Genomic DNA, 21,090 nt, shown 5'->3' on the forward strand with positions numbered 1-21,090 from the left:
AGCCTTTGGGGGAACATTTATTGAGTGCCTACTATGTGCCAAGGGGAACCAATGCTGAACATAAACATGGGATTCCTGTTTTCAGGGAATTTACAGTCTGGTGGGGAAGGCAGAGAATAATCAAATAATCACATTAAAAACCAACACATTAGAGAAGTGCCTGGCACCCTGTTGGCCTTTTGCAGGTATCTGGTGTATAAATACATCTGTCATCAATGCTATGAAAGAGAAAACGGGATGTGGAGTCAAGCAGGAGTTAGCAGATGAGTGGGGCAGGAAGAGCATTCCAGATGCGCTAAGTCCCTGTCATAGGGAGCCATGCCACTGCGAGAAGGACACAGAGGCCAATGTAATTGGAGCAGGGAGAAGGGAACACCGTTTAGGGTAAGGCTGAAGAGACAGACAGGCCAGGCCAGCAAAGCCTTTAAGGCCTTGGACAATTTTGACTGTAGCCCAAAACCCATGGACCACCAATGGAGACTTTCAGGCAGAGGTAACCTAAAACCAGCTTGTATTTTGAGCAGCTGATTGGAGGGAGGACCAGATGAATGCAGGGATGCCAGTCAGGCTATTTCTAGAGCTAACTGGGTTTGGGCTGCCTCTCCATTATAGTGAGTGCCCCAAGTCAGGATCAGTGCCTGGTACCCCTCTGAAACCACACGCACACACACACACACACAAACACACACCCCTACACACACACACACGCACACACAGAGCCTAGGCCAGGAATGCACAGAAAAGTTACCCAATATACATTTTTTACATTGATTTGAAATCAGTTATCCAGCAACACTGAACCCAGCAGTTTATGTACACAGGGCCCTAGGGGCCGTTGGGGAAAAGGAACACCGACTTCTTGCTGACTGTGTTCCCATGATAGAACCTGGGAGCCAGGCTCCCATCTCCTCTCCATTCACTTCTTCTATTAAACATGTTCATATTCATGGCTGGCCAGTCCCCTCCCTGCTCCTGGCAGGGTACAGTGGGCTCTGTCCTCAGCCTCAAGCAGCAAAGAACAGGTATGATGACTTCTGCACACCCTCTGGGCTCCTCAGCGGTCCTGGCGCCGAACTGGGGGTGAGGGGGGGTGCCGAACTGGAGGCAAGTCGTAGTGTACAGGGATGTGGCTGTTCTTGGGGGAGTCATAGTGTCCAGCAGGCAGGCCCGGGGGCAGAGGGGGCTGGGACCCCACAGAGTCTCGGTCTAGAGACAGAGAGGGGGATGACAGAGAGGGAGGTGACTCCTCCCCTCCTACCACCCTCCTCCCCTCTCCAGCGGCTCCTGCCCAAAGCCGATGAAGCTCCTCAGCTGCCAGTGGGGAAGGCCACCTCAACCTGCCCACCTCACAAGATAGGAAGACACTCTGTCACCTGCCTTGTTCCCAGCTTTTCTGGGTATCAAGTTTACAACTCAGGTGCTGTAAAACCACCATTTCAAATCCTTAGCTCTGTGAGGTGGGTACCGCCACCTACAGGCTCTAAGAGGCAGTATGACTTCCCAAACATCACCCTTGGTTTGAGCGTTAAGTCTGAGCCCCAAAGAAGGCTTTCCTGATAGCTCAGTGGTAAAGAAGCTACCTGCCAACACAGGAGAAGTGGGTTCGATCCCTGGGTGGGGAAGATCCCCTAGAGAAGGAAATGGCAACCCACTCCAGTAGTCTTCCCTGGGAAATCCCATGGACAGAGGAGCCTGGTGGCTACAGTCCATAGGCTTGCAAAGTCGGACACAACTTAGCGACTAAACAACAACTGACGCCGAAGACCTTGCTCTTGCTACCACTTCATGCCACCTCCACATTCTTGTCCCGTCCCTTCTCTTTGCCCTGTTCTCTCTGCTCCAGTGGAAAAGGAGGGCTCACCATGGACCAGAGGGCTGGGCTGCTCATAGGTACCACTGTCTCTCTGTGGCTGGGGGTGTCGCCGCCTCTGGCTGTCCGGGAGCTGAGGAAGCTGCCTGGGGGGAGACCCTGAGGAAGGGCCTTTCATCTCCACGTAGCTGCTCTCCCGAGGGCTCCCTAGCAGGCTGGGCAGGTCCCGGATGGTGGCATAGGGGTTTTCACTGCTCAGGGAAGCCATGCTGGCCCCCAGCCCCTCTTCAGATATGGGTCCTAAAGATGGGGGAAAGAAGTCAGGCTCAGTGAAGGCACTGGCTTCTAAACCCCAGGGCAGCCCCCTCCCACCCCCACCCCCGTGCGCTCACCTTTACTGTAGAATGGGCCAGGGCCATTACTGTTGCTGTAGCTACAGCTGTAGCTTCGGTCCAGGTGGCTGCTACCTAACAAGGAGAAAGCAACCCGCAATCAGGCCGCTGGTCCCCACCCCAGGGTCCCCTCCTCTAGAACTGGGGCCCAGAACCTCTCCTATAGACATGCGCACTCAGATGGAACCAGATGCTGGGCTGTACACGTCCACCCTCACTAGAGGCCTTGGCCTCCAGGCTTCTACCTCTGTCCAGAGGCCCTGGCGGGGGCTCCCGACGGTGCTTCCAGTCTGCAGGTAGCGTGGCATGGTTATCAAGTCCGTGGGCTCCACCTGATCGCTCAGAGGCTTGGAGGCTGGCAAAGAGCTGACTGCCTGGAACCTGGCAGGGGAGGAGGGGTGGGACAGGAACACGCAGAGCTGGAGCTCTCTGGAAACCCAGAGATGCACCCACCAGGCACCCACCGTGCACGCCCACCCCTAGCACCGACCTTCTTAGCAGGTGGGGGGTTCGGTGAGCACTGTGATAGGGTGTGGTAGCTGGGGTTGGAGTAGTAGTGACTGTAGCTTGGAGGGACATCTGCACAAACAGACACAGGTGCGGGGTGGCCTGCCAGGTCAGACACAGGCCGGGGCCCAAGACAGCCGTTCTGTCCCAGGAGATCCGCAGTCGGCCTCGCTGACCTCCCTTCCTCTCTCCAGCTCCCCGCTTCCCATCTCCTAGGTCCAGGGAGGGATGCAGAAACCCCGCATCCCATCTGCCCTGTGCCGAAGAGTCAGCCACGCACGTGAGTCCCACCCCAGGCCAGCTCACCTGGCATGACATACTCAGAACCGTCCAGTCGTCCGCTACTGTAGCCCACTGCCAGGTGCTGATGCTCCTTGCCCTTTTGCCAGTGACGGTAGCCAATGAACAGCGCCACCAGAGCCACCACCAAGGACCCCAGCACCGCGATGCCAATCACTGCCCCGAGCGAGTTATAGGCCACTGGAGGGGTGGGCATCATGGTGAACGGCTCCTGGCTTCCTGTGTGGGATGGAGTGGTTGCTCAGGAGAGTCTTGGCCCTGTTGGTGAGCTTGGGATGCATGGATGGGAGAGGCCCCAGTAGGAAGCCAGGGTGATACAAGAGTACCACCTAGCAGAGACCTGGACAGGTACCTATGTCCTGGTTCCCTGGGGACAGTGCAGAGGCAGGGGCTAGGTGAGAACTCACCGATCCTGCAGGGGGCACCACTGTGCCCTGGAGGACACACACAGGCCCCAGTCTCCGGGTGGCACCTCTCTCCAGGACCACACTGGCATGGTTGGGAGCAGTTAGCGCCAAACATCCCTGGAGAACAGCCTGGGAGAAAGTGGAAGAGGAGGTCAGAGGCGCAAGGGAATGGCAGTCCCCTCCTCGGGCTAGGGCTGGCGGTCGGGGCATGGAGTTGCCCTTCTGTTGGTACCTTCCAAGCAGAGAGGTCCAGTCCAGCCCGGGGGACAGAAACAGCTCCCATCCTGGGGGTGGCAGGTCCCACCACGGCGACACTGGCAGAGCTGGGCACAGTTGGCTCCCCAGTGTCCCAAAGGGCATGCTGCAGGAGACAAGGTTGGAGCCTGTCTGGCGGGCAGGGCCAGCATCTCCTGGGGGAATTCTCAGTCCCCAACATCGCTGAAGCCTTCCACTCTGCTTTGGTCTCCCCAGAGACACCAAGGCTTCAAACAGTATCTACACACCGATGACTCACAAATGCTTATCTGCAGCCGTGTCTCTAGCCTGAATTTCAGACCCACATGCCAGCTGCCTGACTAACCTCTGCACCTGCCTAACAGCCTTTCAAAATAACGTGATCAGGGCCAGACAACCAAAGGCTTCCAAACTACCCTACATCACTTAGCTCTGGACTTCTTTTTTTTTTAATATAAGAGAGAAGTAAATGCTCACACTATTCAAGGCATAATTTTTATGTATATGATACTAGCAGATAATTTAATAGTAGTTACCAAATTCTATGGAAAAAGTCATCTCCAAGATCACTTCCCTCTACCCTGCCCGTCTTTTTCACGGTAACTGCTTCTCATTTTCCCTTTTCAAAATTTGCTTTATTCAGTTTTTTGGACTAATCTTTTCCATGATGTTCTTCATATGTTTATGTGGGAAACAGGCCATTATAAATAAATAAAAAATAAATTGGCAATGCAAAAAAAAAAAGTCCACAACTGAGCTTATGGTTTTCCCATTTTTCCCATGCAGAAGGGCAGGGAGTTTTTTTCCCTGACCCGTTCATTGCTGCTTCCTGAGCATCTAGAACAATACCCAGCATGCAGGTGATGCCCAATACATATTTGCTTATTGTGTTTACATCAACGGCCGAATCAAGGTGGGTCCAGAGGCTTTTATACCCAGGATCAGGGGAATGGAAGCCTCTTGGTCCTCAGCCCATCCCCTCGGCATGCACTCAGACACACGGGCTGCCACATACGTTGAGAGCAGTCAGGGCCGGTCCAGCCAGCCAGGCAGTAGCAGGTCCCATTTGAAGGGTGGCAGGAGGAATGGTTGGCACACTTGCAGGGCACACAGCGTTTGCCATAGCGGCCAGGCTGACAGGCTGGGGGAAAGGGGCTCATGGTGACTGGGGGCAGGGGCCAACCCTCAGTCAGCCCTTGACTCCACCCTCTCCCTGCCTCCTTCCCCCTGTGTGCAACCAGCCCATAGACTGGAGTCAGCAGAGCAGACCAAGAGGGGAAGAGTTGGGGCTTCTGGCATCTGACACTGGACTGAAAGGCAAGGGGAGGGGAGGGAGCCTCACATTTCTGGCAGAAGGGGCCTCGGAATCCGGGTGCACAAATGCAATTGCCATTCTTGGGGACGCAGGTGCCCCCGTTCTTGCAGGTGCAGGTGTTGCTACAGTTGGCTCCCCAGAAGCCCTCAGGGCAGGGCTGGTGGCAGCGGGTACCTGTGAGAGGGGTAGGCTGAGCCTGGCCTGTGTCCCCTCTCCTCATCCATAAGGATTCTCTGCACACATGTCCCTTGGGATACATCCCCCCACCTCCACGGTAAGCCTGGGGCCTGCCCACCATAAGGCTCACCTGTCCACCCAGCCTGGCACAGGCAGTGTCCGTGAACAGGATCGCAGCCGTCAGCATGGTCACAGTCACAGCGACTGGCACAGCCTTCGCCAAACTGCCCCTTCTTAGAGAGGGAGTGGGGGGTAGGGCAGGCCAGTAAGCTGGGAAATGTGGTGCCCTCCCTTCCACCCAGGCAGGCAGGCGATTGCACACTTACTGGGCAGGGGAGCTGGCAGTGGGTCCCATGCCACCCGGGGGTACAGGTACAGGCTCCAGTCTGGGGGCTGCAGGCTGCCTCATGGGCACACTGGCAGCTGGCATTGCAACCGAAGCCCCAGGTTCCAGGCGGGCAGGGCACAGAGCAGTTACCACGCTGCCAACCTGGAAGAGAGACTTGTAGGTAGGCATGGGGACCCAGCTGCCCTCCTGAGCAAGCACACACTGGGCAATGACTGTGCCAGACTCTGAGCTACCAGCACGGGGTGGGGATGGGGGTGCTCACGGCCCCATAGGGGACAAGCATATGAATCGTTGGATGTTGGAGAGAAGGCTGAATGACCATGGGGGATGCACCACCCCCTTCTGGGTCTTGGTTGCTTCTTCTGCCAAAAGAAGGGGGTTGGCAGCAAACCCAAATGCTTACCGAGGCCCCATTAAGTAACTAAATGTGTTCTCCAGGTCACGTGTAAGACAATAGGGAGGAGTGGGGACTGGAGACTGGGACGTTTGTTAAATATGATGGAGAGCTAGTCAAACAAAACGTGTGTCAGAACCCAGCCCTAAAGACTGCCAACGGGCCACTCCTGGTATATCTCCTGGCGCCGGCATTCTGTGATTCTGTATGACTGAGGATGAGGAATGTTCAGCGAAGAAATGCCTCTGGCCTGGGCCTTTAAGGACAATTGGGATTTTTGTGGTTGAAACAAAAGCAAAGTGGATATTCCAGGAAGGAAGTAGCCTGGCTACTTTCCCGCCGTCCAGCTGCTGCCCAATGATTCCGCCCTTACCCTGCAGCCTCTCCCCTACCCTTGGCCTGCCCCTGCACTTGGACTCTCCCTTCTTCCCATGGCCCCGCCCCCAAATCGCCCTTCCAGGAGACCCCAACCCAGTACCTTCCTTGCAGACACAGGTGCCGTCGATGGGCGAGCAGGCGATGGCATTTTCGCAGGAGCAGCGTGCGGAGCAATTGATTCCGTAGGTGTCAGGCGGGCAGAGGCTAGCGCAGTGCGGTCCCTGAAAGTGGGGGGTGGGTGGTCGCACTCATGAGAGGGGCGGGCGGGCTCCCTGGGCCTCTTCCGCACCTCCCTCGCGGCGGGGCTCGCCTCACCGTGTAGCCGGGCGCGCACCGGCAGAGGCCGCTGTCGGGCTGGCAGACGCCGCCGTGAAGGCAGAGGCAGTGCTCCTGGCAGCCCGGCCCGTGCGTGTCCTGCGGGCAGCTCTCGTTGCAGTGGAGGCCCGCCCAGCCCGGCAGGCACGAGCACTCCCCGCTCATCGGGTGGCAGCTGCGGGCGGAGGCGCGGGCGCGGGGCTGTCTGAGCCGGGTCCGCAGGCCGACCTCCCCCCGCCCCACCCCCGCCTCCTCGAGGTGGAGGCGGTAATCAGGGAGGCTCCGCGCCGTTCCGAGGGCGGCCCCCCGACCCCCGTCCCCGAGGCCCCGCCGGTTCCCCTCTGCCACATCTGTGTCCCGCCCCCGCCCAGGATATGCCCCCGTTGCTTTTCGTGACTCCGGTGGCTTCAGCACTGAAGGCCTCTCCCACTGGAGTCCTGACCCCTAGACCACAGCGTCCCACGGCCTACCTGAGGCTGTGCTCCGGGTCGCAGGTGCAGGGCACCTGGCAGCTGAGGCCGTAGAAGCCGTCGGGGCAGAGGCGCTCGGCGCAGCGGTCCCCGGTGAAGCCGTGTTCGCACAGACACGCGCCGTTGGCCGGGAAACAGCGGGCGCCCGGGGCGCAGTCGCACGTCTCAGCACAGTCCTGCCCGAAGCGGCCCACGGGGCACTCCTCGCGGCACCTGGGCGCCTCGGGGGAGTGAGCCTGGCAGACGCCATCCACAGCCGCCCCTGCACCCCTCATGCCGGGGCTAACACCACTCACCGGTCCCCCGTGTATCCCGGAGCACAGCGACACTGCCCGGTGAATCGGTCACAGAGGCCTCCGTTGTGACAGCGACATTCCTGGGAGCAGTTGGGTCCATGGAAGCCCTCGGGGCAGGGCAGGGAGCAGATGGTGCCCTGTGGGGGCTGAGAGATCAACAGAGCCCCAGGAGCCCAGCCCCCTCCCCATGGCCAGAGGACCCACCAATACCCTATACCCACAAACACTCAAACCTCTCCAGGGCCCCCAGAGCCTACCCCCCCCACACACATCCCCCTCAGAAGCCCTGGAGAGAACCACCCACAGAATTCATACCCATAGGCCCCACCCTTCATACCGTCCAGCCAGGTGGGCAGCTGCAGGAATCCTCAGAGGCCTGGAAGACTCCCCCATTTTGGCAAGGCGGAGTGCTGGGGCAGGAGAAGCCAGCACTATGGGGTGAACAGGACACCTCGCAGCTGTTGAGCAGAGGGGATGAGGTCAGTCTGTAAACAAGCAGTACCTACGGAATTCCCCCTTTGCCTCCCAGGCCCTCCGGACCCCAGGGTTCAGGGAGCCACATCCACCCGTCTCATTCCCCTTCCCTGTTGGGTAGGGCAGGGATCAAAAGTTTCCAGGACTGGAAGTGGCAGGAACACACAGCCCATCAAATGGGACAGAGTGAAGAGCCATGGGTGGTCCGTCTGCTCTCCACATGCCCTCCATTCCACCTTTGCTCATGCTGGTCTCTCTCTGGGGGGAACATCTCTGCCTGCCATAGTTTTCATCCCAAGGGCTCAACCCTGGAGCTCCTCCATGAAGCTGGATCTCTGATCTCCAGCTAGATGGATGGTCTCCCTGCTGTGACTCCCCAGCGCCCCCTGCACCCTGCCTTGCAATAGGCTCTCTGTGACTCTCTCAGCGCCACTTGGGGACATACTTTCACTCACACACTGGCTCATGTTATCTTCACAGCAACACTTTGAGATGGACAATACTGCTCCCGTTTTATAGAAAACCAGCTCGTGAAGAGACAGCAACGTGTTCAAGGTTGCTCCTCCAGGGAACAGCAAAGCTGGGGCCAGGATCTTGGCCCCTTGGTTGCATCCCCAAACTGAGGATCCTGAGTCCCCTGGTTTCCCCGTTTGTGCCCGTGCATCCGGGTCTGCGATCCCATCAGTGCGCATTCCTCCCGTTACATACGTGGGCCCAGTTCTCTCTGGGGGGCAGAGGCAGGCTCCGGTCTGGGGGTTACAGGGCGCCCCATGGCACTGGCAGCTGAACTGGCAGGCAGGGCCATAGAGGCCAGGGGTGCAGGGCTGAAGGCAGTGTGGGGGCTGCAGGCCAGAGGGACAGGAACATGCCCCACTCTTGGGGTCGCAGGAGCTGCCGTTGCCGCAGTTGCAGGGCTTGTCACACTTCGGCCCCCACACTCCTGGGGCGCAAGCTGGGGGATGAGAGGGTGGAAGTGGGTCACCAGGGGTCTTGTCCCTCCCCAGCTCCTCCAGTTAGCTCCTGTCTCTGTCTCCTGGTCCCCACACATGCCCCCATGCCTGGCTTTGGCCCATCCGCTGCACCACACCCCCAGAAGAGGCAGCTGGCTGCAGTGAGACTCTGCTGGGTGGTTGCCCTGGAGTCCTAAGCACCTGTCCCCTGGTAGGGAGGGTGTGCCTCCTTGGAGGCACAAAAGGACTCGCCCTGCAGTCACCAGCCACTCACCACTGGAGCAGTCATCACCCCGCCAGCCTTGCACACATTGGCACTGATTGGGTGCCACACAGCGGCCATGGACACACTCCTGAGCACAAAGCGCTGGGGCAGAGACGGGGGTTGGGAGTGAGAAGATGCTTCCATTCCTGCCCTACCCACCTTTTATCCTCTGAAGCCCAACCCCAGCTTCCTCCCATACCAGGGACCTGGAGTTAGCCTGCCAAGCAGCATTTCAGCCTCTCAGGCGCAGAAAGACTGAGAGTGAGCAACTCAGGTCAGAGCATGCCAAGACCTCAGGGCTCTGGACTCCCCAGCTCCTGTCTGTGAACTTCTCAAAGCACCTTGCTGGGCAATGAGTGTGGGGGTGAGGTTCCTCACATAGGAACCAGATATGGATGCTGTCCAGACAGGAGCTGGGGTGGTCAGGCTGGGTAGGAGTCTCTGTAGCGGGCTGGTGATGGTCCAAGCTGAGGAAAGGGGAGAGAGAGCGAGCAGGCTCCGCTCCGGAGATTTCAGGGTGCCGGGGACAGGGGACAGGAGAGACTGGACAGAGACAAGTCAAAACAGATAGGGACAGGCAGAGTCAGAGAGAGAAGCAGACACCGAGCCCGGAGACACAGGGACTGAGAGACCCAGGCGGCCCCAAGACAGAGCTGCAGAGCCAGAACCAGCTGACGGACGTGGGAAGAGGGAGTGGGGGAGGCCTGGGGTCAGCTAGAGGCAGAGGTCTGAAGTGGCAGCTCTGTCCCTGGAGACAGGGCCGCGGAGGCGGGGGGCAGGGGAGCAGCCCCAGGACTCACGGACACAGGCCCCGCGGCTCTCATAGAAGCCCCGGCAGCACTGCAGACGCATCCGGTGCTCTGTCTTCACCACTTGGCGGTACACGGTCCGGTAGACAACACTGGGGAGACCCAGAGCCGGCCCTCAGTCCGCCCCGCAGAGGCCCCGGCCTCCACCCCGCCCCAGCGTGGCCCTGGCAGGGCCTGGGGCGCCTCCCAGCGCTCTACACTGGCGGAGCAGAGGAAGAACACTCTCTCTTTGCCCCCCACCCAGCCACACACCCACACAACACACCACACCTGCCCTCGGAGGGGGCCGGGCACTCACGTGGGCCGGGGACAGGTGTGCGGGCTCTCCCAGGGCCGGCCACAGGGCTCCGAGGGGAGCAGGCTGAAGGGGCGGGAATGCGACTCCTTGGTAGTGGTGGTGAAACTGCAAGGCAGGGGTCAGGGTCAGGCCCAGGGCAGGGAGAGCCTGAGCTGGCACCCAGGGGCGGGGGTGCGGGGGCCGAGCCACAGTGGGGAATATTCATCCAGCTTTGCTCCTCCTAGCCGAGGATGGAGCCCCATCCTGTCGTCCTTCGATCTAGAGGGATCCTCCCTGAGTTGGAATATTCCTGAGAATATGCCTTTCCAGCCTTCCATTCTCTACCCCTGCCCCCCGGCCTCCTTCTCCCTATATGAGGAGATTGAGCTAGAACTGACTTCTGGGCCCAGAGGATGGAGATAGGTTGAAGCACTTCTGGCCAAATCTGGCCTTGTTCCCCAACCCCGTCCCCTTTGCTCTCCCTGGGCGAGACCCTCTGCTTGCCCCATAGTGAATAGCCCCTCCCCTGTGCTTTGTCCTGCAGCCAGCCTCACACAGGGACCAAGGAACCAGAATAAAGAGAGGACAGGGTCAGAGCTGAGATAAGAGAATGAAACGATCAAGACGGGGATGGAGTCAGAACATCCCGTTGAGGGGGTAGAGGTACTAGACGCAGAAATAGGAAGGGGGTGAGGCTGGAGAGAGGGAGGCGATGAGGAAAGAGGAGCCCCAGCGGGGAGAATAAGGAGCAGGGGGCTTGGGGCCCTCGAGGTGCAGCAGGGGCCCTCTCTCACCTTTCCCAGAAGCTGCAGGTGTTGGGGTCCTTGGGGTTGAGGGTGGCAGCCAGCCCCAGCTCCAGGGCCAGGAGAAGGAGGGCCCGCAGGGGTGGTGACATTGCAGGGGCCTGTGACAGGGCCAGGTGCAGAGCAGGTGAGGGGCACCGTAGCCACAGACCTGGAGGAACAGGTCTCTGCAGAGACAGACCCAGGCTGAGAGCGGAGATGAGGCTGCTGCCTCTGGTCCTCTGAGCCCTGCTGCCCGGGCTCCACTCTTGCTCCTGGCCGCGTGGAGCACTGCCACGCTTCTGAGTCTTTCTCACACGGCTTCCTCTGTCTGGACATCCGCCTCTCATTCTTCACCTTGAGCACTCACCTTTCAAGGTCTAGCCCAAGTATCACCCCTCTTTCCTTGCCCTGCTCCTCAGCTTCCACTGGCAGACAGCCCCCACCCATTCTTTCAGGGACCCCCAGCACCATTCACCCACATACCGCTGTTCTGGTGCCTGTTCCCTGACCACGACTTCTGGAGGCAGGGACCTGTGGGTGAATTCCCAGGCCCCAGCCCGGCCCCTACCTAGGGTACCTGGATATTGCACCAAGGTTCCCTGGTGGCTCAGACAGCAAAGAATCCCCCAGCAAAGCAGGAGACCTGGGTTCGATCCCTGGATTGGGAAGATCCCTTGGAGGAGGGCATGGCAATGCACTCCTGTATTCTTGCCTGGAGAATCCCCATGGACAGAGGAGCCTGGCAAGCTATGGTCCAGGGGGTCGCAAAGAGTCGGACACGACTGGGTGACTAAGCACAACACAGTGAAATAGGAGCCGATGAAGGGAAGTTACAAGAGAAGCCGGCCTGGGCTCAGTTAGGGAAAGAACTTTCCAACAGTTGAAGCAGTTCTGTGACAGAATCAGCAGCCTCGCGTGGTGAGCTCCCCGTCCCTGAAGGCAGGCAAGCAGAGGCCAAAACCACCCTGTTTCGGGGCTTCCAGCAGGTAGGGGCTTGCTACTGGGGCGGAGTAGCTCTGGGTCCCAGTGACCCTGAAAAAGGCCCCTCCCACCACTGCGCGGGCACAGCTCCTACTGTCTCCGGGGAACCAACGGTGACTTCTCTTCCCAACTTCTTGATCAGTGCCATCACATCAGTAGCGTGAAACCAAGCATGGGGGGATTATTTACACCACAGAAATCGGCAAACACCACAAATCGGGGCCTGCACCCCTCCCCGCCAGAGCCGGTTGTTAAAGCCATGCCAGCACACCCCTGCACCCAACTCTAGGCACTGTCACCGAGGAGGTCCCCAACCTGACCTCAGCCTTGAGAAGCCCCCAGCTCCCTCTGACCACCCACTCGCCATCTGGAAGTGGGCTCCTCCCCCTCTTCTCCACGCCTGGCCTCACCCGGTGGGCGGGAAGCGGCTCAGGACCTCAGAGGAGTCTGTTCTGGCTCCTGAGCTCAGAAGCAGCTGAGCCCCTTGAGCAGCCACCCCCGCCACTGGTTTCAGATTCTCTGTTCAGTGTTCCTAAAACTTGCCCTGGCTCCTTCCTCTACACCTCCCTGAGGCACCCACATCTGCTTATAATTTTCCCGGGAAGAGAGAAAGGTCATGGTAGCTGGCCCCTTCCCCCTGAGTATCTCTGGAATGCCTGCCGCCAGCCCCGGCCCCGCCCCAGGCCCCCCACCCACACACTCAGCTCCCAGCACTCTCAGCTCCCATCAAGGCAGCCTCCTAGGGATGCTCCCCACCGTGCGTTCTGCCCCACCAGTAAACCCTCCAGCGGTCTGTTCACCACCTTCTCAGCTACAGGGCTGGCCCACCTCTCTTCCCCAGGTTTCCTCATCCCACCCCCTCCAGTCTTGCAGAGCTGTAAGGCCCTCGCAGGACTCTGGTTAGAGGCCCCATCCCAGCTCCCCCGGGGCAGATCTCCCACCTCCAGTCCCCTCTGTGTTCTTCCTGGCCACCCTCAGTCCCCAAGTAACTCACCAGGCCTCTACGGCATCCTGGGGCCTGAGAAACTCAGTTGAGCCAGGGACAGGGTGTCACGGTCCTCAGGCCCCAGGGCCTGGGGGCATCCAGAGAGGATCCTGGGGGTCCCGGTGCTCAGGATATGGAGCCTGAAAACAAGAAATGGAGCCCAGCTAGAATGTGTGCATATGAGGAGGGCAGCAGGGAGCATGATCGTGGGCTGAGCATGGGGTGGCTCCATCCTCCCACCATCCTGAACTCAGAAGGTAGGATGGGGAGAGGTAGGGGGAGGGCCAGAAGCCACCTTCCCAGCCCACTCTGAGGAGGTGAGGGAGGGACCCAGCCTGGCCTCAGAGAGCCAGGCTGCAGTTAGGAGTGTCCTTCAGGTGACCCCACAGTCTGCCCCCCCACCCACACAGCCCCCCAGCTCCCTCCCCAACAGATTTGGCTCCTCCTCCCAAGGTTCCGAAACTACAGCTCTCCTCCAGCCCCCCTGTCTGGTCCCAGCTGACTTTCTCCCCTTCTCCCTCGAGTTTGCTTGGCAGCAAGCCCAGGGACAGGACCCCGAACCTTCCATACATCTCCCCCTGGTCACCTGTCAGTTGGTCCACACTCCCCTCTTCCTAGAGCCTGGCCTGGGGTCCCGTCCTCCAACTGGAGCCCAGTCTGCCTGGATGGAAGGTCATCACCATTGTTCCTGGGTGAGCCTCATCTCCAGCCATTCAGGGACCCTTCACTTCACCCCCAGGCTTCCCATGGCCTGGATCCATCTCCAGAGCTCAAGGCTGCAGTGAGGTGGACAAGACCTGCAGCACGAAGGCCCCAGGAGGTGGAGCGGGGTGGGGGCTGCCCTCCCAGAGAGAGAGTCCTTCCTTTCATCTACATCAGCCCCGTCCCACCGGCCACCTCCTCTTAACCAGCTTCCACAGGAAACTGTTCAAGGGAGTAACTGGAGGTTTAGTCGCTAAGTCATGTCTGACTCTTGGGACCTCACGGACCATAGCCCACCAGGCTCCTCTGTCCATGGGATTTCCAGGCAAGAGTACTGGAGTGGGTTGCCATTTCCTTTTCCAGGGGATCTTCTCCCACATTGCAGGCAGATTCTTTACCAACTGAGCCACCAGGGAAGCATGAGGGGGGCTTAACCCTAACCCTAGGGGGTTGACTAATAACTAGAGGGGTGGGGTGATGCCCTTTTCCCAGAGGGCCTCAGGGCAGGACTGGAGTGCGGAGGAGTGCGGAGAAGGCGGGGCTGGAAGCCAGGGTGGGGCGGGTGAGATCAGTGGGTGGTCTGCAGGGAAGGGAGAGATGGGATGCGGATCCTGGCAGGGAGGGGCAGGGTTTGGTCTCACCAGCCTCAGCCCCTGAGGAGGGAACACAGGCCAGACCTGGAGCCCCCGCCTGGCGCCCTAGGGCTTGTCTACATCTGAGCCTTTGTCCCTGAGGGGCTGGGGAACCTGAGACCCTGGCCACTCTCCCCCAGCCCCTCCAAGCCCAGCAGCACTTGGGGTCCATGCGCCCCTTCAAGGGGTTTAAATCAGACAACTACCGGCTCCCCATTTGAGCCGAGAGCCCACACTGCAGGCTCCCTTCTTCCCATACAGATAACCTCCCCCTCCACCCCCTTTCTCCACTTCACTTCTGGACTGAGGGACCCACACATCTTTCCTCCCAACTGGAATACCAATGTGACCCCATGTATCATTTACCATGTTGGCACTAGCAGTGGGCTGAACAGTTTATATGGATCATCTCGGGTAGAGCTTATGTCAACCCACTGTGGTGAGGAGGGCATGGCAACCCACTCCAGTATTATTGCCTGGAGAATCCCATGAACAGAGGAGCCTGGGAGGCTACAGTCCACAGGGTCACAAAGAGTCGGACACAACTGAAGCGACTTATCACGCATGCAACCCATGGTGGTAGCTATTGTTATTCACTTTACAGATGAGGAGACAGGCAAGGACAGGGTAAGTCCCTTGCCCAAGGCCACATGGAGAGCAATGTCAGAGCTGGGATCCAAACCCAGACCATACAGAGCCCTCCCCCTGCGGTTCTAGTCTCTCCCGAGCCCAGGCAGGAATCCCAGGGGCTTTGCATCTCTCTTTAGTAGCCTTGATTATGGTGAGGGGGTGCCTGGCAGGGGTTGGACAGGGAAGGGGATGGAGGGGGTAGTGGGCTGCCGCAAGAACTTGATCAGAGGCGTGGGAACCCGGATGTGTTTACAGTCAAGAATGAGCTGACATTTCTCTCTCCTCCACCTCGAGATGCAAAGCAGCTGGGGCGCCTGGCCAGGCCTCCCAGTCCCCAGTCCCGCCTGCGAGGGCCCCCCAGCATCCCTGCCCTCTCAGCCCCCAGGCCCACGCAGGGCCCAACCCAGCTCGTCCTCCCCTGCTCTTCTATTCAGCCTGATCCCCTCTGGTGGGGAGCCCTTCCACCCTCACTGTGTTCCAGCCTCTGCTGGAAGGAGGGCAATGGGTCTGAGGCCTCTGGGAAGCTAGTGGAGCTCCTAGTGGACCGGAGATGGTCCATTTCTATGGAAGGCAGAGAGCAAGAGTGGGGCTGATGGAAGTGAGACAGCAGGAGGGGCCCTTCCAGCTGCTCTTCTCTGGGTGGTGGTGCAGTAAAAGATACCGTCTGAACTCTGCAGCCCCCACCACTCCTGTTCAAACCTGGGTTCGAATCCCAGCTCTCAGTTCCCTCATCTCTAAAATGGGGAGGGTGATAGTACTTGTCTTCATAGGGTTGTGGGGAGTCATAAATGAGTTCATGCAGACAAAGAGCTTAGAGAACTACCTAAGAAGCTCAATGAACAGCCGCTGCTCGCTATAGCATCCTTAGAGCTAGTCCTCCTGCACCCAGAGTGGCCCCTTCCCCACTCCACCTGGCACTGTCATACTCTTTGAGTATAAATTCCAGGAAAAACTGTTTCTCTTTTTTATGTTTTTTTTTTTTTTTTTTTCTGCCAAAGAACCCCTAGGATGATCCGGGAATGGGCCCTAGATGCTGACAAAGAGAAAGGATGTGGGGAGGGAAGGGGATCATGCTTCCCCCGAGAACTCTATCCCCCAGAATGATGGGCTGCCCGCCAGTCTTCAAGCCAAAGGCGGTTGATGAGGCAGGACGCCTGAGTTCTGTTTCCTGCTGCCCCAGCTCTCAGCTTGAGCGCCAGCTCCAGGTCTTTTTCTCGGCTCCATTGTCCCCCACCCACCCACCTCCTCTCTTCTCTGTCTCTCTCTTCCCCTTTCCCATCTTGGAGACCAAAGTTTCTAGTACTTACAAGCTGTACGACCTCAGGCACATCACGTGAGCCCTGAGAGCCTCCATTTCCTCATCTGTAAAATGGGAGAACAGCCCCGCATCTCCCAGAGTTCAGTGGGAGTTGGAACTGCTGGTTCCAATAACCATCCTAGAACAGAGCCTCAGGCCACAGGCTGCGCAGTGGAGGATGCAAGAACAGAATCCCCCAAGTTCTGGCTCTCTGCCTCTTTCTTTTTGTCTTTTCTTCATCAGAAACCCTCTGCTTTCTGTTTTTTCTTTCTCCGTCACTTTCTTGGTCTCCTTCCGCCTCTCTCCTTTCTTTTCTGTATCAAAGCTGCCACGTGCAGTCGTGTAGTGTGTTCACTGCGCTAGGGAATCTGCCTTCAGGTATGCAGTGGAGGCTGACGCCAACCACGACCCACACACTGAGCCCTCGGTGCCAAGGTTGCCTCGCCCTGTGGCTCTCTTGTCTCCCAGGATCTCCCCCTTGTCTGTCTGTTCTCTGTGCCCCTTCCTGACCTCTCTTTGCCTTGGAGACAGGCTGGCTTGGTTCTTCCCACTCAGCAGAGAGATCTGAGTCCAAAGACTTCCATTCCCTCCCCACACAGCGATGCCCTCTGACCCAGCTCTGCCAGCAGCCTAGACTGCTCTGCTCCACGCGCCACTCAGAACACCCGTGTACACACACGCATAAAGCCCCTCCTACATCCAGCCAAGCCAGGCCCCCCGGCACGCCAGGCATGTCTGCCGGATGGAGGGACAGGAAGCCTGTGCACTCCTCGTGCTCCAAAGGCTGGGCGGGAAGGGAGCAGGGGTGAGGGGCCGGTCTTGTGTTCTCTGTGGCTCAGGAAACAGAAGCTAGAGGGTCCTCAGCCCGACCTGTTTACTCATCAGGAAATAGAGAAACTGCAGGAGTTCTGATTCACCAGACATTCACCACACGCCTGCTGGAGGCTGGAGCCAGTCCAGACCCTCACCATCTCCCACAGGTGGAGTGACCGTCACCCCCGTGTCACAGAAGAGACCAGGGAGGCTCTCTGGTAGAAGGACTTGTCCAAGGGCCAACCGATCAGCAGAGGTGCCAGCAGGATTCAAATCTGCTTTAAGAACAAAGCAGTGGAGGGGTGGGGGTGGGAGGTGACCTCTGGGGTGACCCAGACAGGGAGTCGCTCCCCCTGCTCGTCGCCACCCCCAGATAACCCCACAAAGTGCACCTCCGCTCTGGCCACTGCCCCTCTCTAATGCCTCTGGGAAAGGGCACCCAGGGCCCAGTGGCCAGCCTCTGCTCCTGGGCTCCCATCACACTGGACGTGTCTCTCACCGCACGGTCACCTCCGCCCAGGCCACCTCTGGAATATCCGGGTCCTACCCCTCCTTCCAGGCCAGCCTCATCCAGGAAGCCCCCTCAGTGCCTCCACACCTCCGCTGTTCTCCCCTTTCCTGGGACCTTCCTCCAGGCTCTCAGCACATTCACCGCTGTGGCCCGATGGAGCCCTAGGTTGTTCCCCAGTCCTTCCCCGAGGCCAGCTTCAAGCTGGACATGGACCAGTCCCCAGCGGCCAACGCTCCTCAAACTCCAGCCAGAGAGACCCGTGTCCTTCCTCTGGGGCCAGGTGGGACTAACCTGGGTCAAGCCAGGAGTTCACAGCCCCCGGAACCCCTCAAGTCTGATGACCTGATGAGGTAGTGGGGACCCCATCCTGTGACCGCCAGCTTGTGAGTGAGGCTGGTTTCCCCGCCAGACTGGGACAGCCTCTAATTCCAGTCCTGTCTGAGGCTCTAAGAGTGGCCGGGCTGCCCCCCGAATGTTCCCTCAAGGCTCCCATCCCCTGCTCATTATATTCTTATTAAAGGCTGTCTCCCCCACTGGAATGGAGCTCCGTAGCGTCAGGGCACTTCTCTGCCTGCCTTACCACCACGTCCCCAGCTCTGGCCAGCACCTACAGGCACACATCCAGGGTGTGCGGCACCCAGTGGGTGGTACCTGAAGGTTGCGTGGAGTGGATGGACTGATAAACTCTAAACCCTTCTTGACTTGGGTAAGCCTGACCTTACTTGGTGGGAAATGGGGGAGAGGGAGAGGCTGCGGCTTGTTCCTGGCTCAGCAGACACCAGGGCCTCCCTTCCAGGGCCTTTAAGACCCAACATTGCTAAGTCCATGGAAGGTGGAGTTGAGAAAGAACTTCCCAACATTACAAAGTGAAAGGCAGCTCCAGACCTGCCCTCCTGAAGGCAGCGGGCAGGAATTCCTCAGGGCTGGCCTCCAAGTTCCTCTGGGATGAGGCCACCAGAGTGCCGGGCACTGAGTCAGCTGGAGAGGAGGGAGTGTGCACTTATCCTGCACTTCCACTCAGGGACCACGCCCACCCCTCACTGTCTAGCCACACACCTCCTTCTACACAGAGGAGGGCGCAGATGCTACCAGGTGGGGGCGGGCTGGGAGGCCCAGATGGGAGAGGAACTCAGAAGGCTCCGTGGCCCAGCGCCCAGCTGTGTGCTAGAGACCCCCATCTTGCCATGTGTGGGCGCTGTGACACCAGTTACCACCCCTATACGGTGAGCTGGATCCTTTCAGTTCGTTCTCTCAGGAACCCTAGAAAGTAGGTGCTATTATACTGCCTGTTTTGTAGATGAAGTAATCCCGCTTTCACTGCCCAGGGACCGGGTTCAATCCCTCACTGGGGAACTAAGACCCCACAAGCCATGCAATCCCCCAAAAAACAAATCCCAAAGAGGGTTAAGTAATTTTCCCAAGGGCACACAGCCAGTCACGGGCAGGGTGGGTATGTGGACCAGGTCCATCAAGCTCTAAAGACAAGGCTGCCCCGTAGGTCCTTCTGTTTGGTCTTGAGACGCTGTCTCTCCTGTTTCTACCTTCTCTACCTCCGTCTTGCTCTTTTTCTCAGTCTCTGCTCTGTTTTTCCAAATATTTCTGCCTGCATTTTTCCATCAGTCGGTCTCTGCTTCCACATTCCCGATTCTCTTTATCTCTGTCTTGTCTTTCTCGCTCCTTCCCTGTCTCCTCTTGCTCCTCCCGCTAGCTTCTCTCTTCGAGGTTAGGTGACTGGACTAGTACCAACACCCTCCCCAGAGCTAGGATGGGCCCCAGGGCCCCTCATGCACTCCGGGAAGGGTCTTTTTCAAGGCTTTCAAGGCTACTCAAAGGAGAAGTTCAGAGCACTGTGGTGGAGGCCCTGCCTGACCCAAGTCCCCTCTCTAGCAATGTGTGTTGATGGCAGGGAGGCAGACAGCAGCCCAGCGACCAGGTTTCCAAACTGTGGTCGGGGCTGCCTAGAGAGCCAGTTTGCTCTTCTGGGAACGTCTGATAGGGAATGGAAGTGGGGGCAGTGGGTAGTGGAGAAACAGATGCCAACCCTCAGCTTCACCTCCCGGTGAAGACTGGAAGACAGAGGGGGAGCCTGGCCAAACCAGCTCCTAGGTGGCAGGGAGGGTAGCCCCAACTGCAATGGCAAGTTTGCTGGGTAGGCTTTGGGAAACCGCAAAAACAGCAGACACAGCAGCAGGGGACAAATGGCTAGAGAGAGGAGAGTGGTCCCACACCTGGCCCCATGTGCCCACCCCAGGGACTATCGCGTGGATTGGGATGGGATGGGATTCAGACAGCTCCCTGACCCCGCAGGCCCAGTAAGCTGTAAGGCCAGTAAGCCCAGTAAGGCCAGGGTTGAGAGCTGACCCCTTGCCCAATCCTGCCTGGAACTGGGGTCTGGCTGAGCTTGGGAGCCTGGGAAACTCGGGCCAGCACAAGCTGTTCCCATCCCCGGGGACTAGGGTCACAGCCCAGCCTCGGGAAAGGCCACTCATAAAAGGCCAGAGCAGGACAGCTGAAAGTTCCCTACTGGAGGCTAGAGATGCGGCCCCCTCTGGGACCCCCTCCCCCTCCTCCCCCTCACACACACCAGCCCATAGGGCTTTCTGAGGATCCACACGCCTGAGATCTTTGGCTAACTCCCTGCTCCTCAAACCAGCAAAGCTGTGAGCCCCAGGGACCTGAAAACCTGGGTCCCTTCCCTCCATACTCCTCAAAGATTTCTCCTGGTGGGGAGAGGAGGGACCCTGTAATAAACGCGGAGCAGGCACAGTTCTAAGCAGGAGACGTGTTTTTGCTCTCTAAACTTCACAACAGTCCCATAAGGCAGGCACTGTATCTTATCACTCCCCTTTTAGAAATGAGAAACCAAGACACAGGTCCTACAGCTAATACGGGGACAAGTCGAGAGCTGAACCTGGACAGCCTTGACTTCAACGTGGGTGCTCTTTAACGCTAGGCATCCCTTCAGCCAAGAAGAGGGCCTGGTAAGTGCTTCTCTCTCCAGCCCTCAGAGGGGGCCAGTGGGGTGGTGGCTGCCCCTGGACTCACCAAGTCCCATACAAGGGGCTGGGAAGCGGCCTGACTTGCATGTCATTTACATGCAATTTCATTAGGGATGGCAACCCCCAATCCCCTTTGGCCCATCTCCACTGCCCCATCCCCTTCAGGTCTCTCTCCCCCATCACACACTCCACCCAGAGGCCCCCCAGGGCAGAGTGGTCGCGGGACCAGGGCGGCGCCATCACTCACCTGCCTCGCGACCTTATTTCTCCGTTTGCCTGAGATGGGGAACGCCCAGGTGGGCCCAGAGGAGGACAGGGCAGGGGGCCCTGCGTGGAGCCCCAGCCCGACTGCGGGAGCGGCGGGGAGGTCGGACGTTGTGGATCGCTGGACGGGGAGGGGCGCGGAGGGGCGGGGGGCAGGAAAGGGGTGGGAACTCGCGCCCTCGCCAAGGCAGGAAGTTTTGACAAGGAAACCGGGAGCCGGGGGAGGGGAGATCCAGAGTGCCCGGGGAGGGAGGCTGTGTAGGGGTGGGACCACGGAGGCCAAGCGGCGGCAGGGACGACCTGGCAGCCTGGACCGGGTGCAGAGAGGGGACGAGCACGGGACAAGAGCAGGGGTCCCGGCCCGAGTCCCTC

The 21,090-nt window shown here is 58.9% G+C and overlaps 1 protein-coding gene across 3 annotated transcripts; it reads right to left on the bottom strand.

The window, feature by feature from the left end:
• Positions 1-25: 25 nt before the first annotated feature.
• PEAR1 (platelet endothelial aggregation receptor 1) lies at positions 26-20,813 on the bottom strand. Of its 3 annotated transcripts, none has more exons than XM_068991651.1 (24): positions 20,702-20,813; positions 12,880-13,010; positions 10,914-11,023; positions 10,141-10,245; positions 9,834-9,934; positions 9,043-9,135; positions 8,527-8,770; positions 7,682-7,802; positions 7,345-7,481; positions 7,049-7,261; positions 6,579-6,753; positions 6,364-6,484; positions 5,469-5,632; positions 5,273-5,375; positions 4,993-5,139; positions 4,666-4,791; positions 3,649-3,777; positions 3,417-3,545; positions 3,016-3,228; positions 2,693-2,781; positions 2,448-2,583; positions 2,203-2,277; positions 1,862-2,110; positions 26-1,206 (listed from the first exon to the last, which is right to left on the bottom strand). In XM_068991651.1, the coding sequence occupies exons 3-24, from the start codon at positions 11,012-11,014 to the stop codon at positions 1,055-1,057; spliced, it is 3,123 nt and encodes a 1,040-aa protein (XP_068847752.1). In that variant the 5' UTR covers positions 11,015-11,023; positions 12,880-13,010; positions 20,702-20,813; the 3' UTR covers positions 26-1,054. The 3 variants fall into 3 exon arrangements, with proteins under 3 accessions (XP_068847752.1, XP_068847759.1, XP_068847766.1); XM_068991658.1 differs by having other exon boundaries at positions 10,914-11,089; XM_068991665.1 differs by lacking the exon at positions 4,666-4,791.
• Between the last annotated feature and the right edge of the window lie 277 nt (positions 20,814-21,090).

This window comes from Capricornis sumatraensis, chromosome 2, assembly GCF_032405125.1.
Source record: "Capricornis sumatraensis isolate serow.1 chromosome 2, serow.2, whole genome shotgun sequence".
In the NCBI taxonomy this organism is placed as follows: Eukaryota; Metazoa; Chordata; class Mammalia; order Artiodactyla; family Bovidae; genus Capricornis; species Capricornis sumatraensis.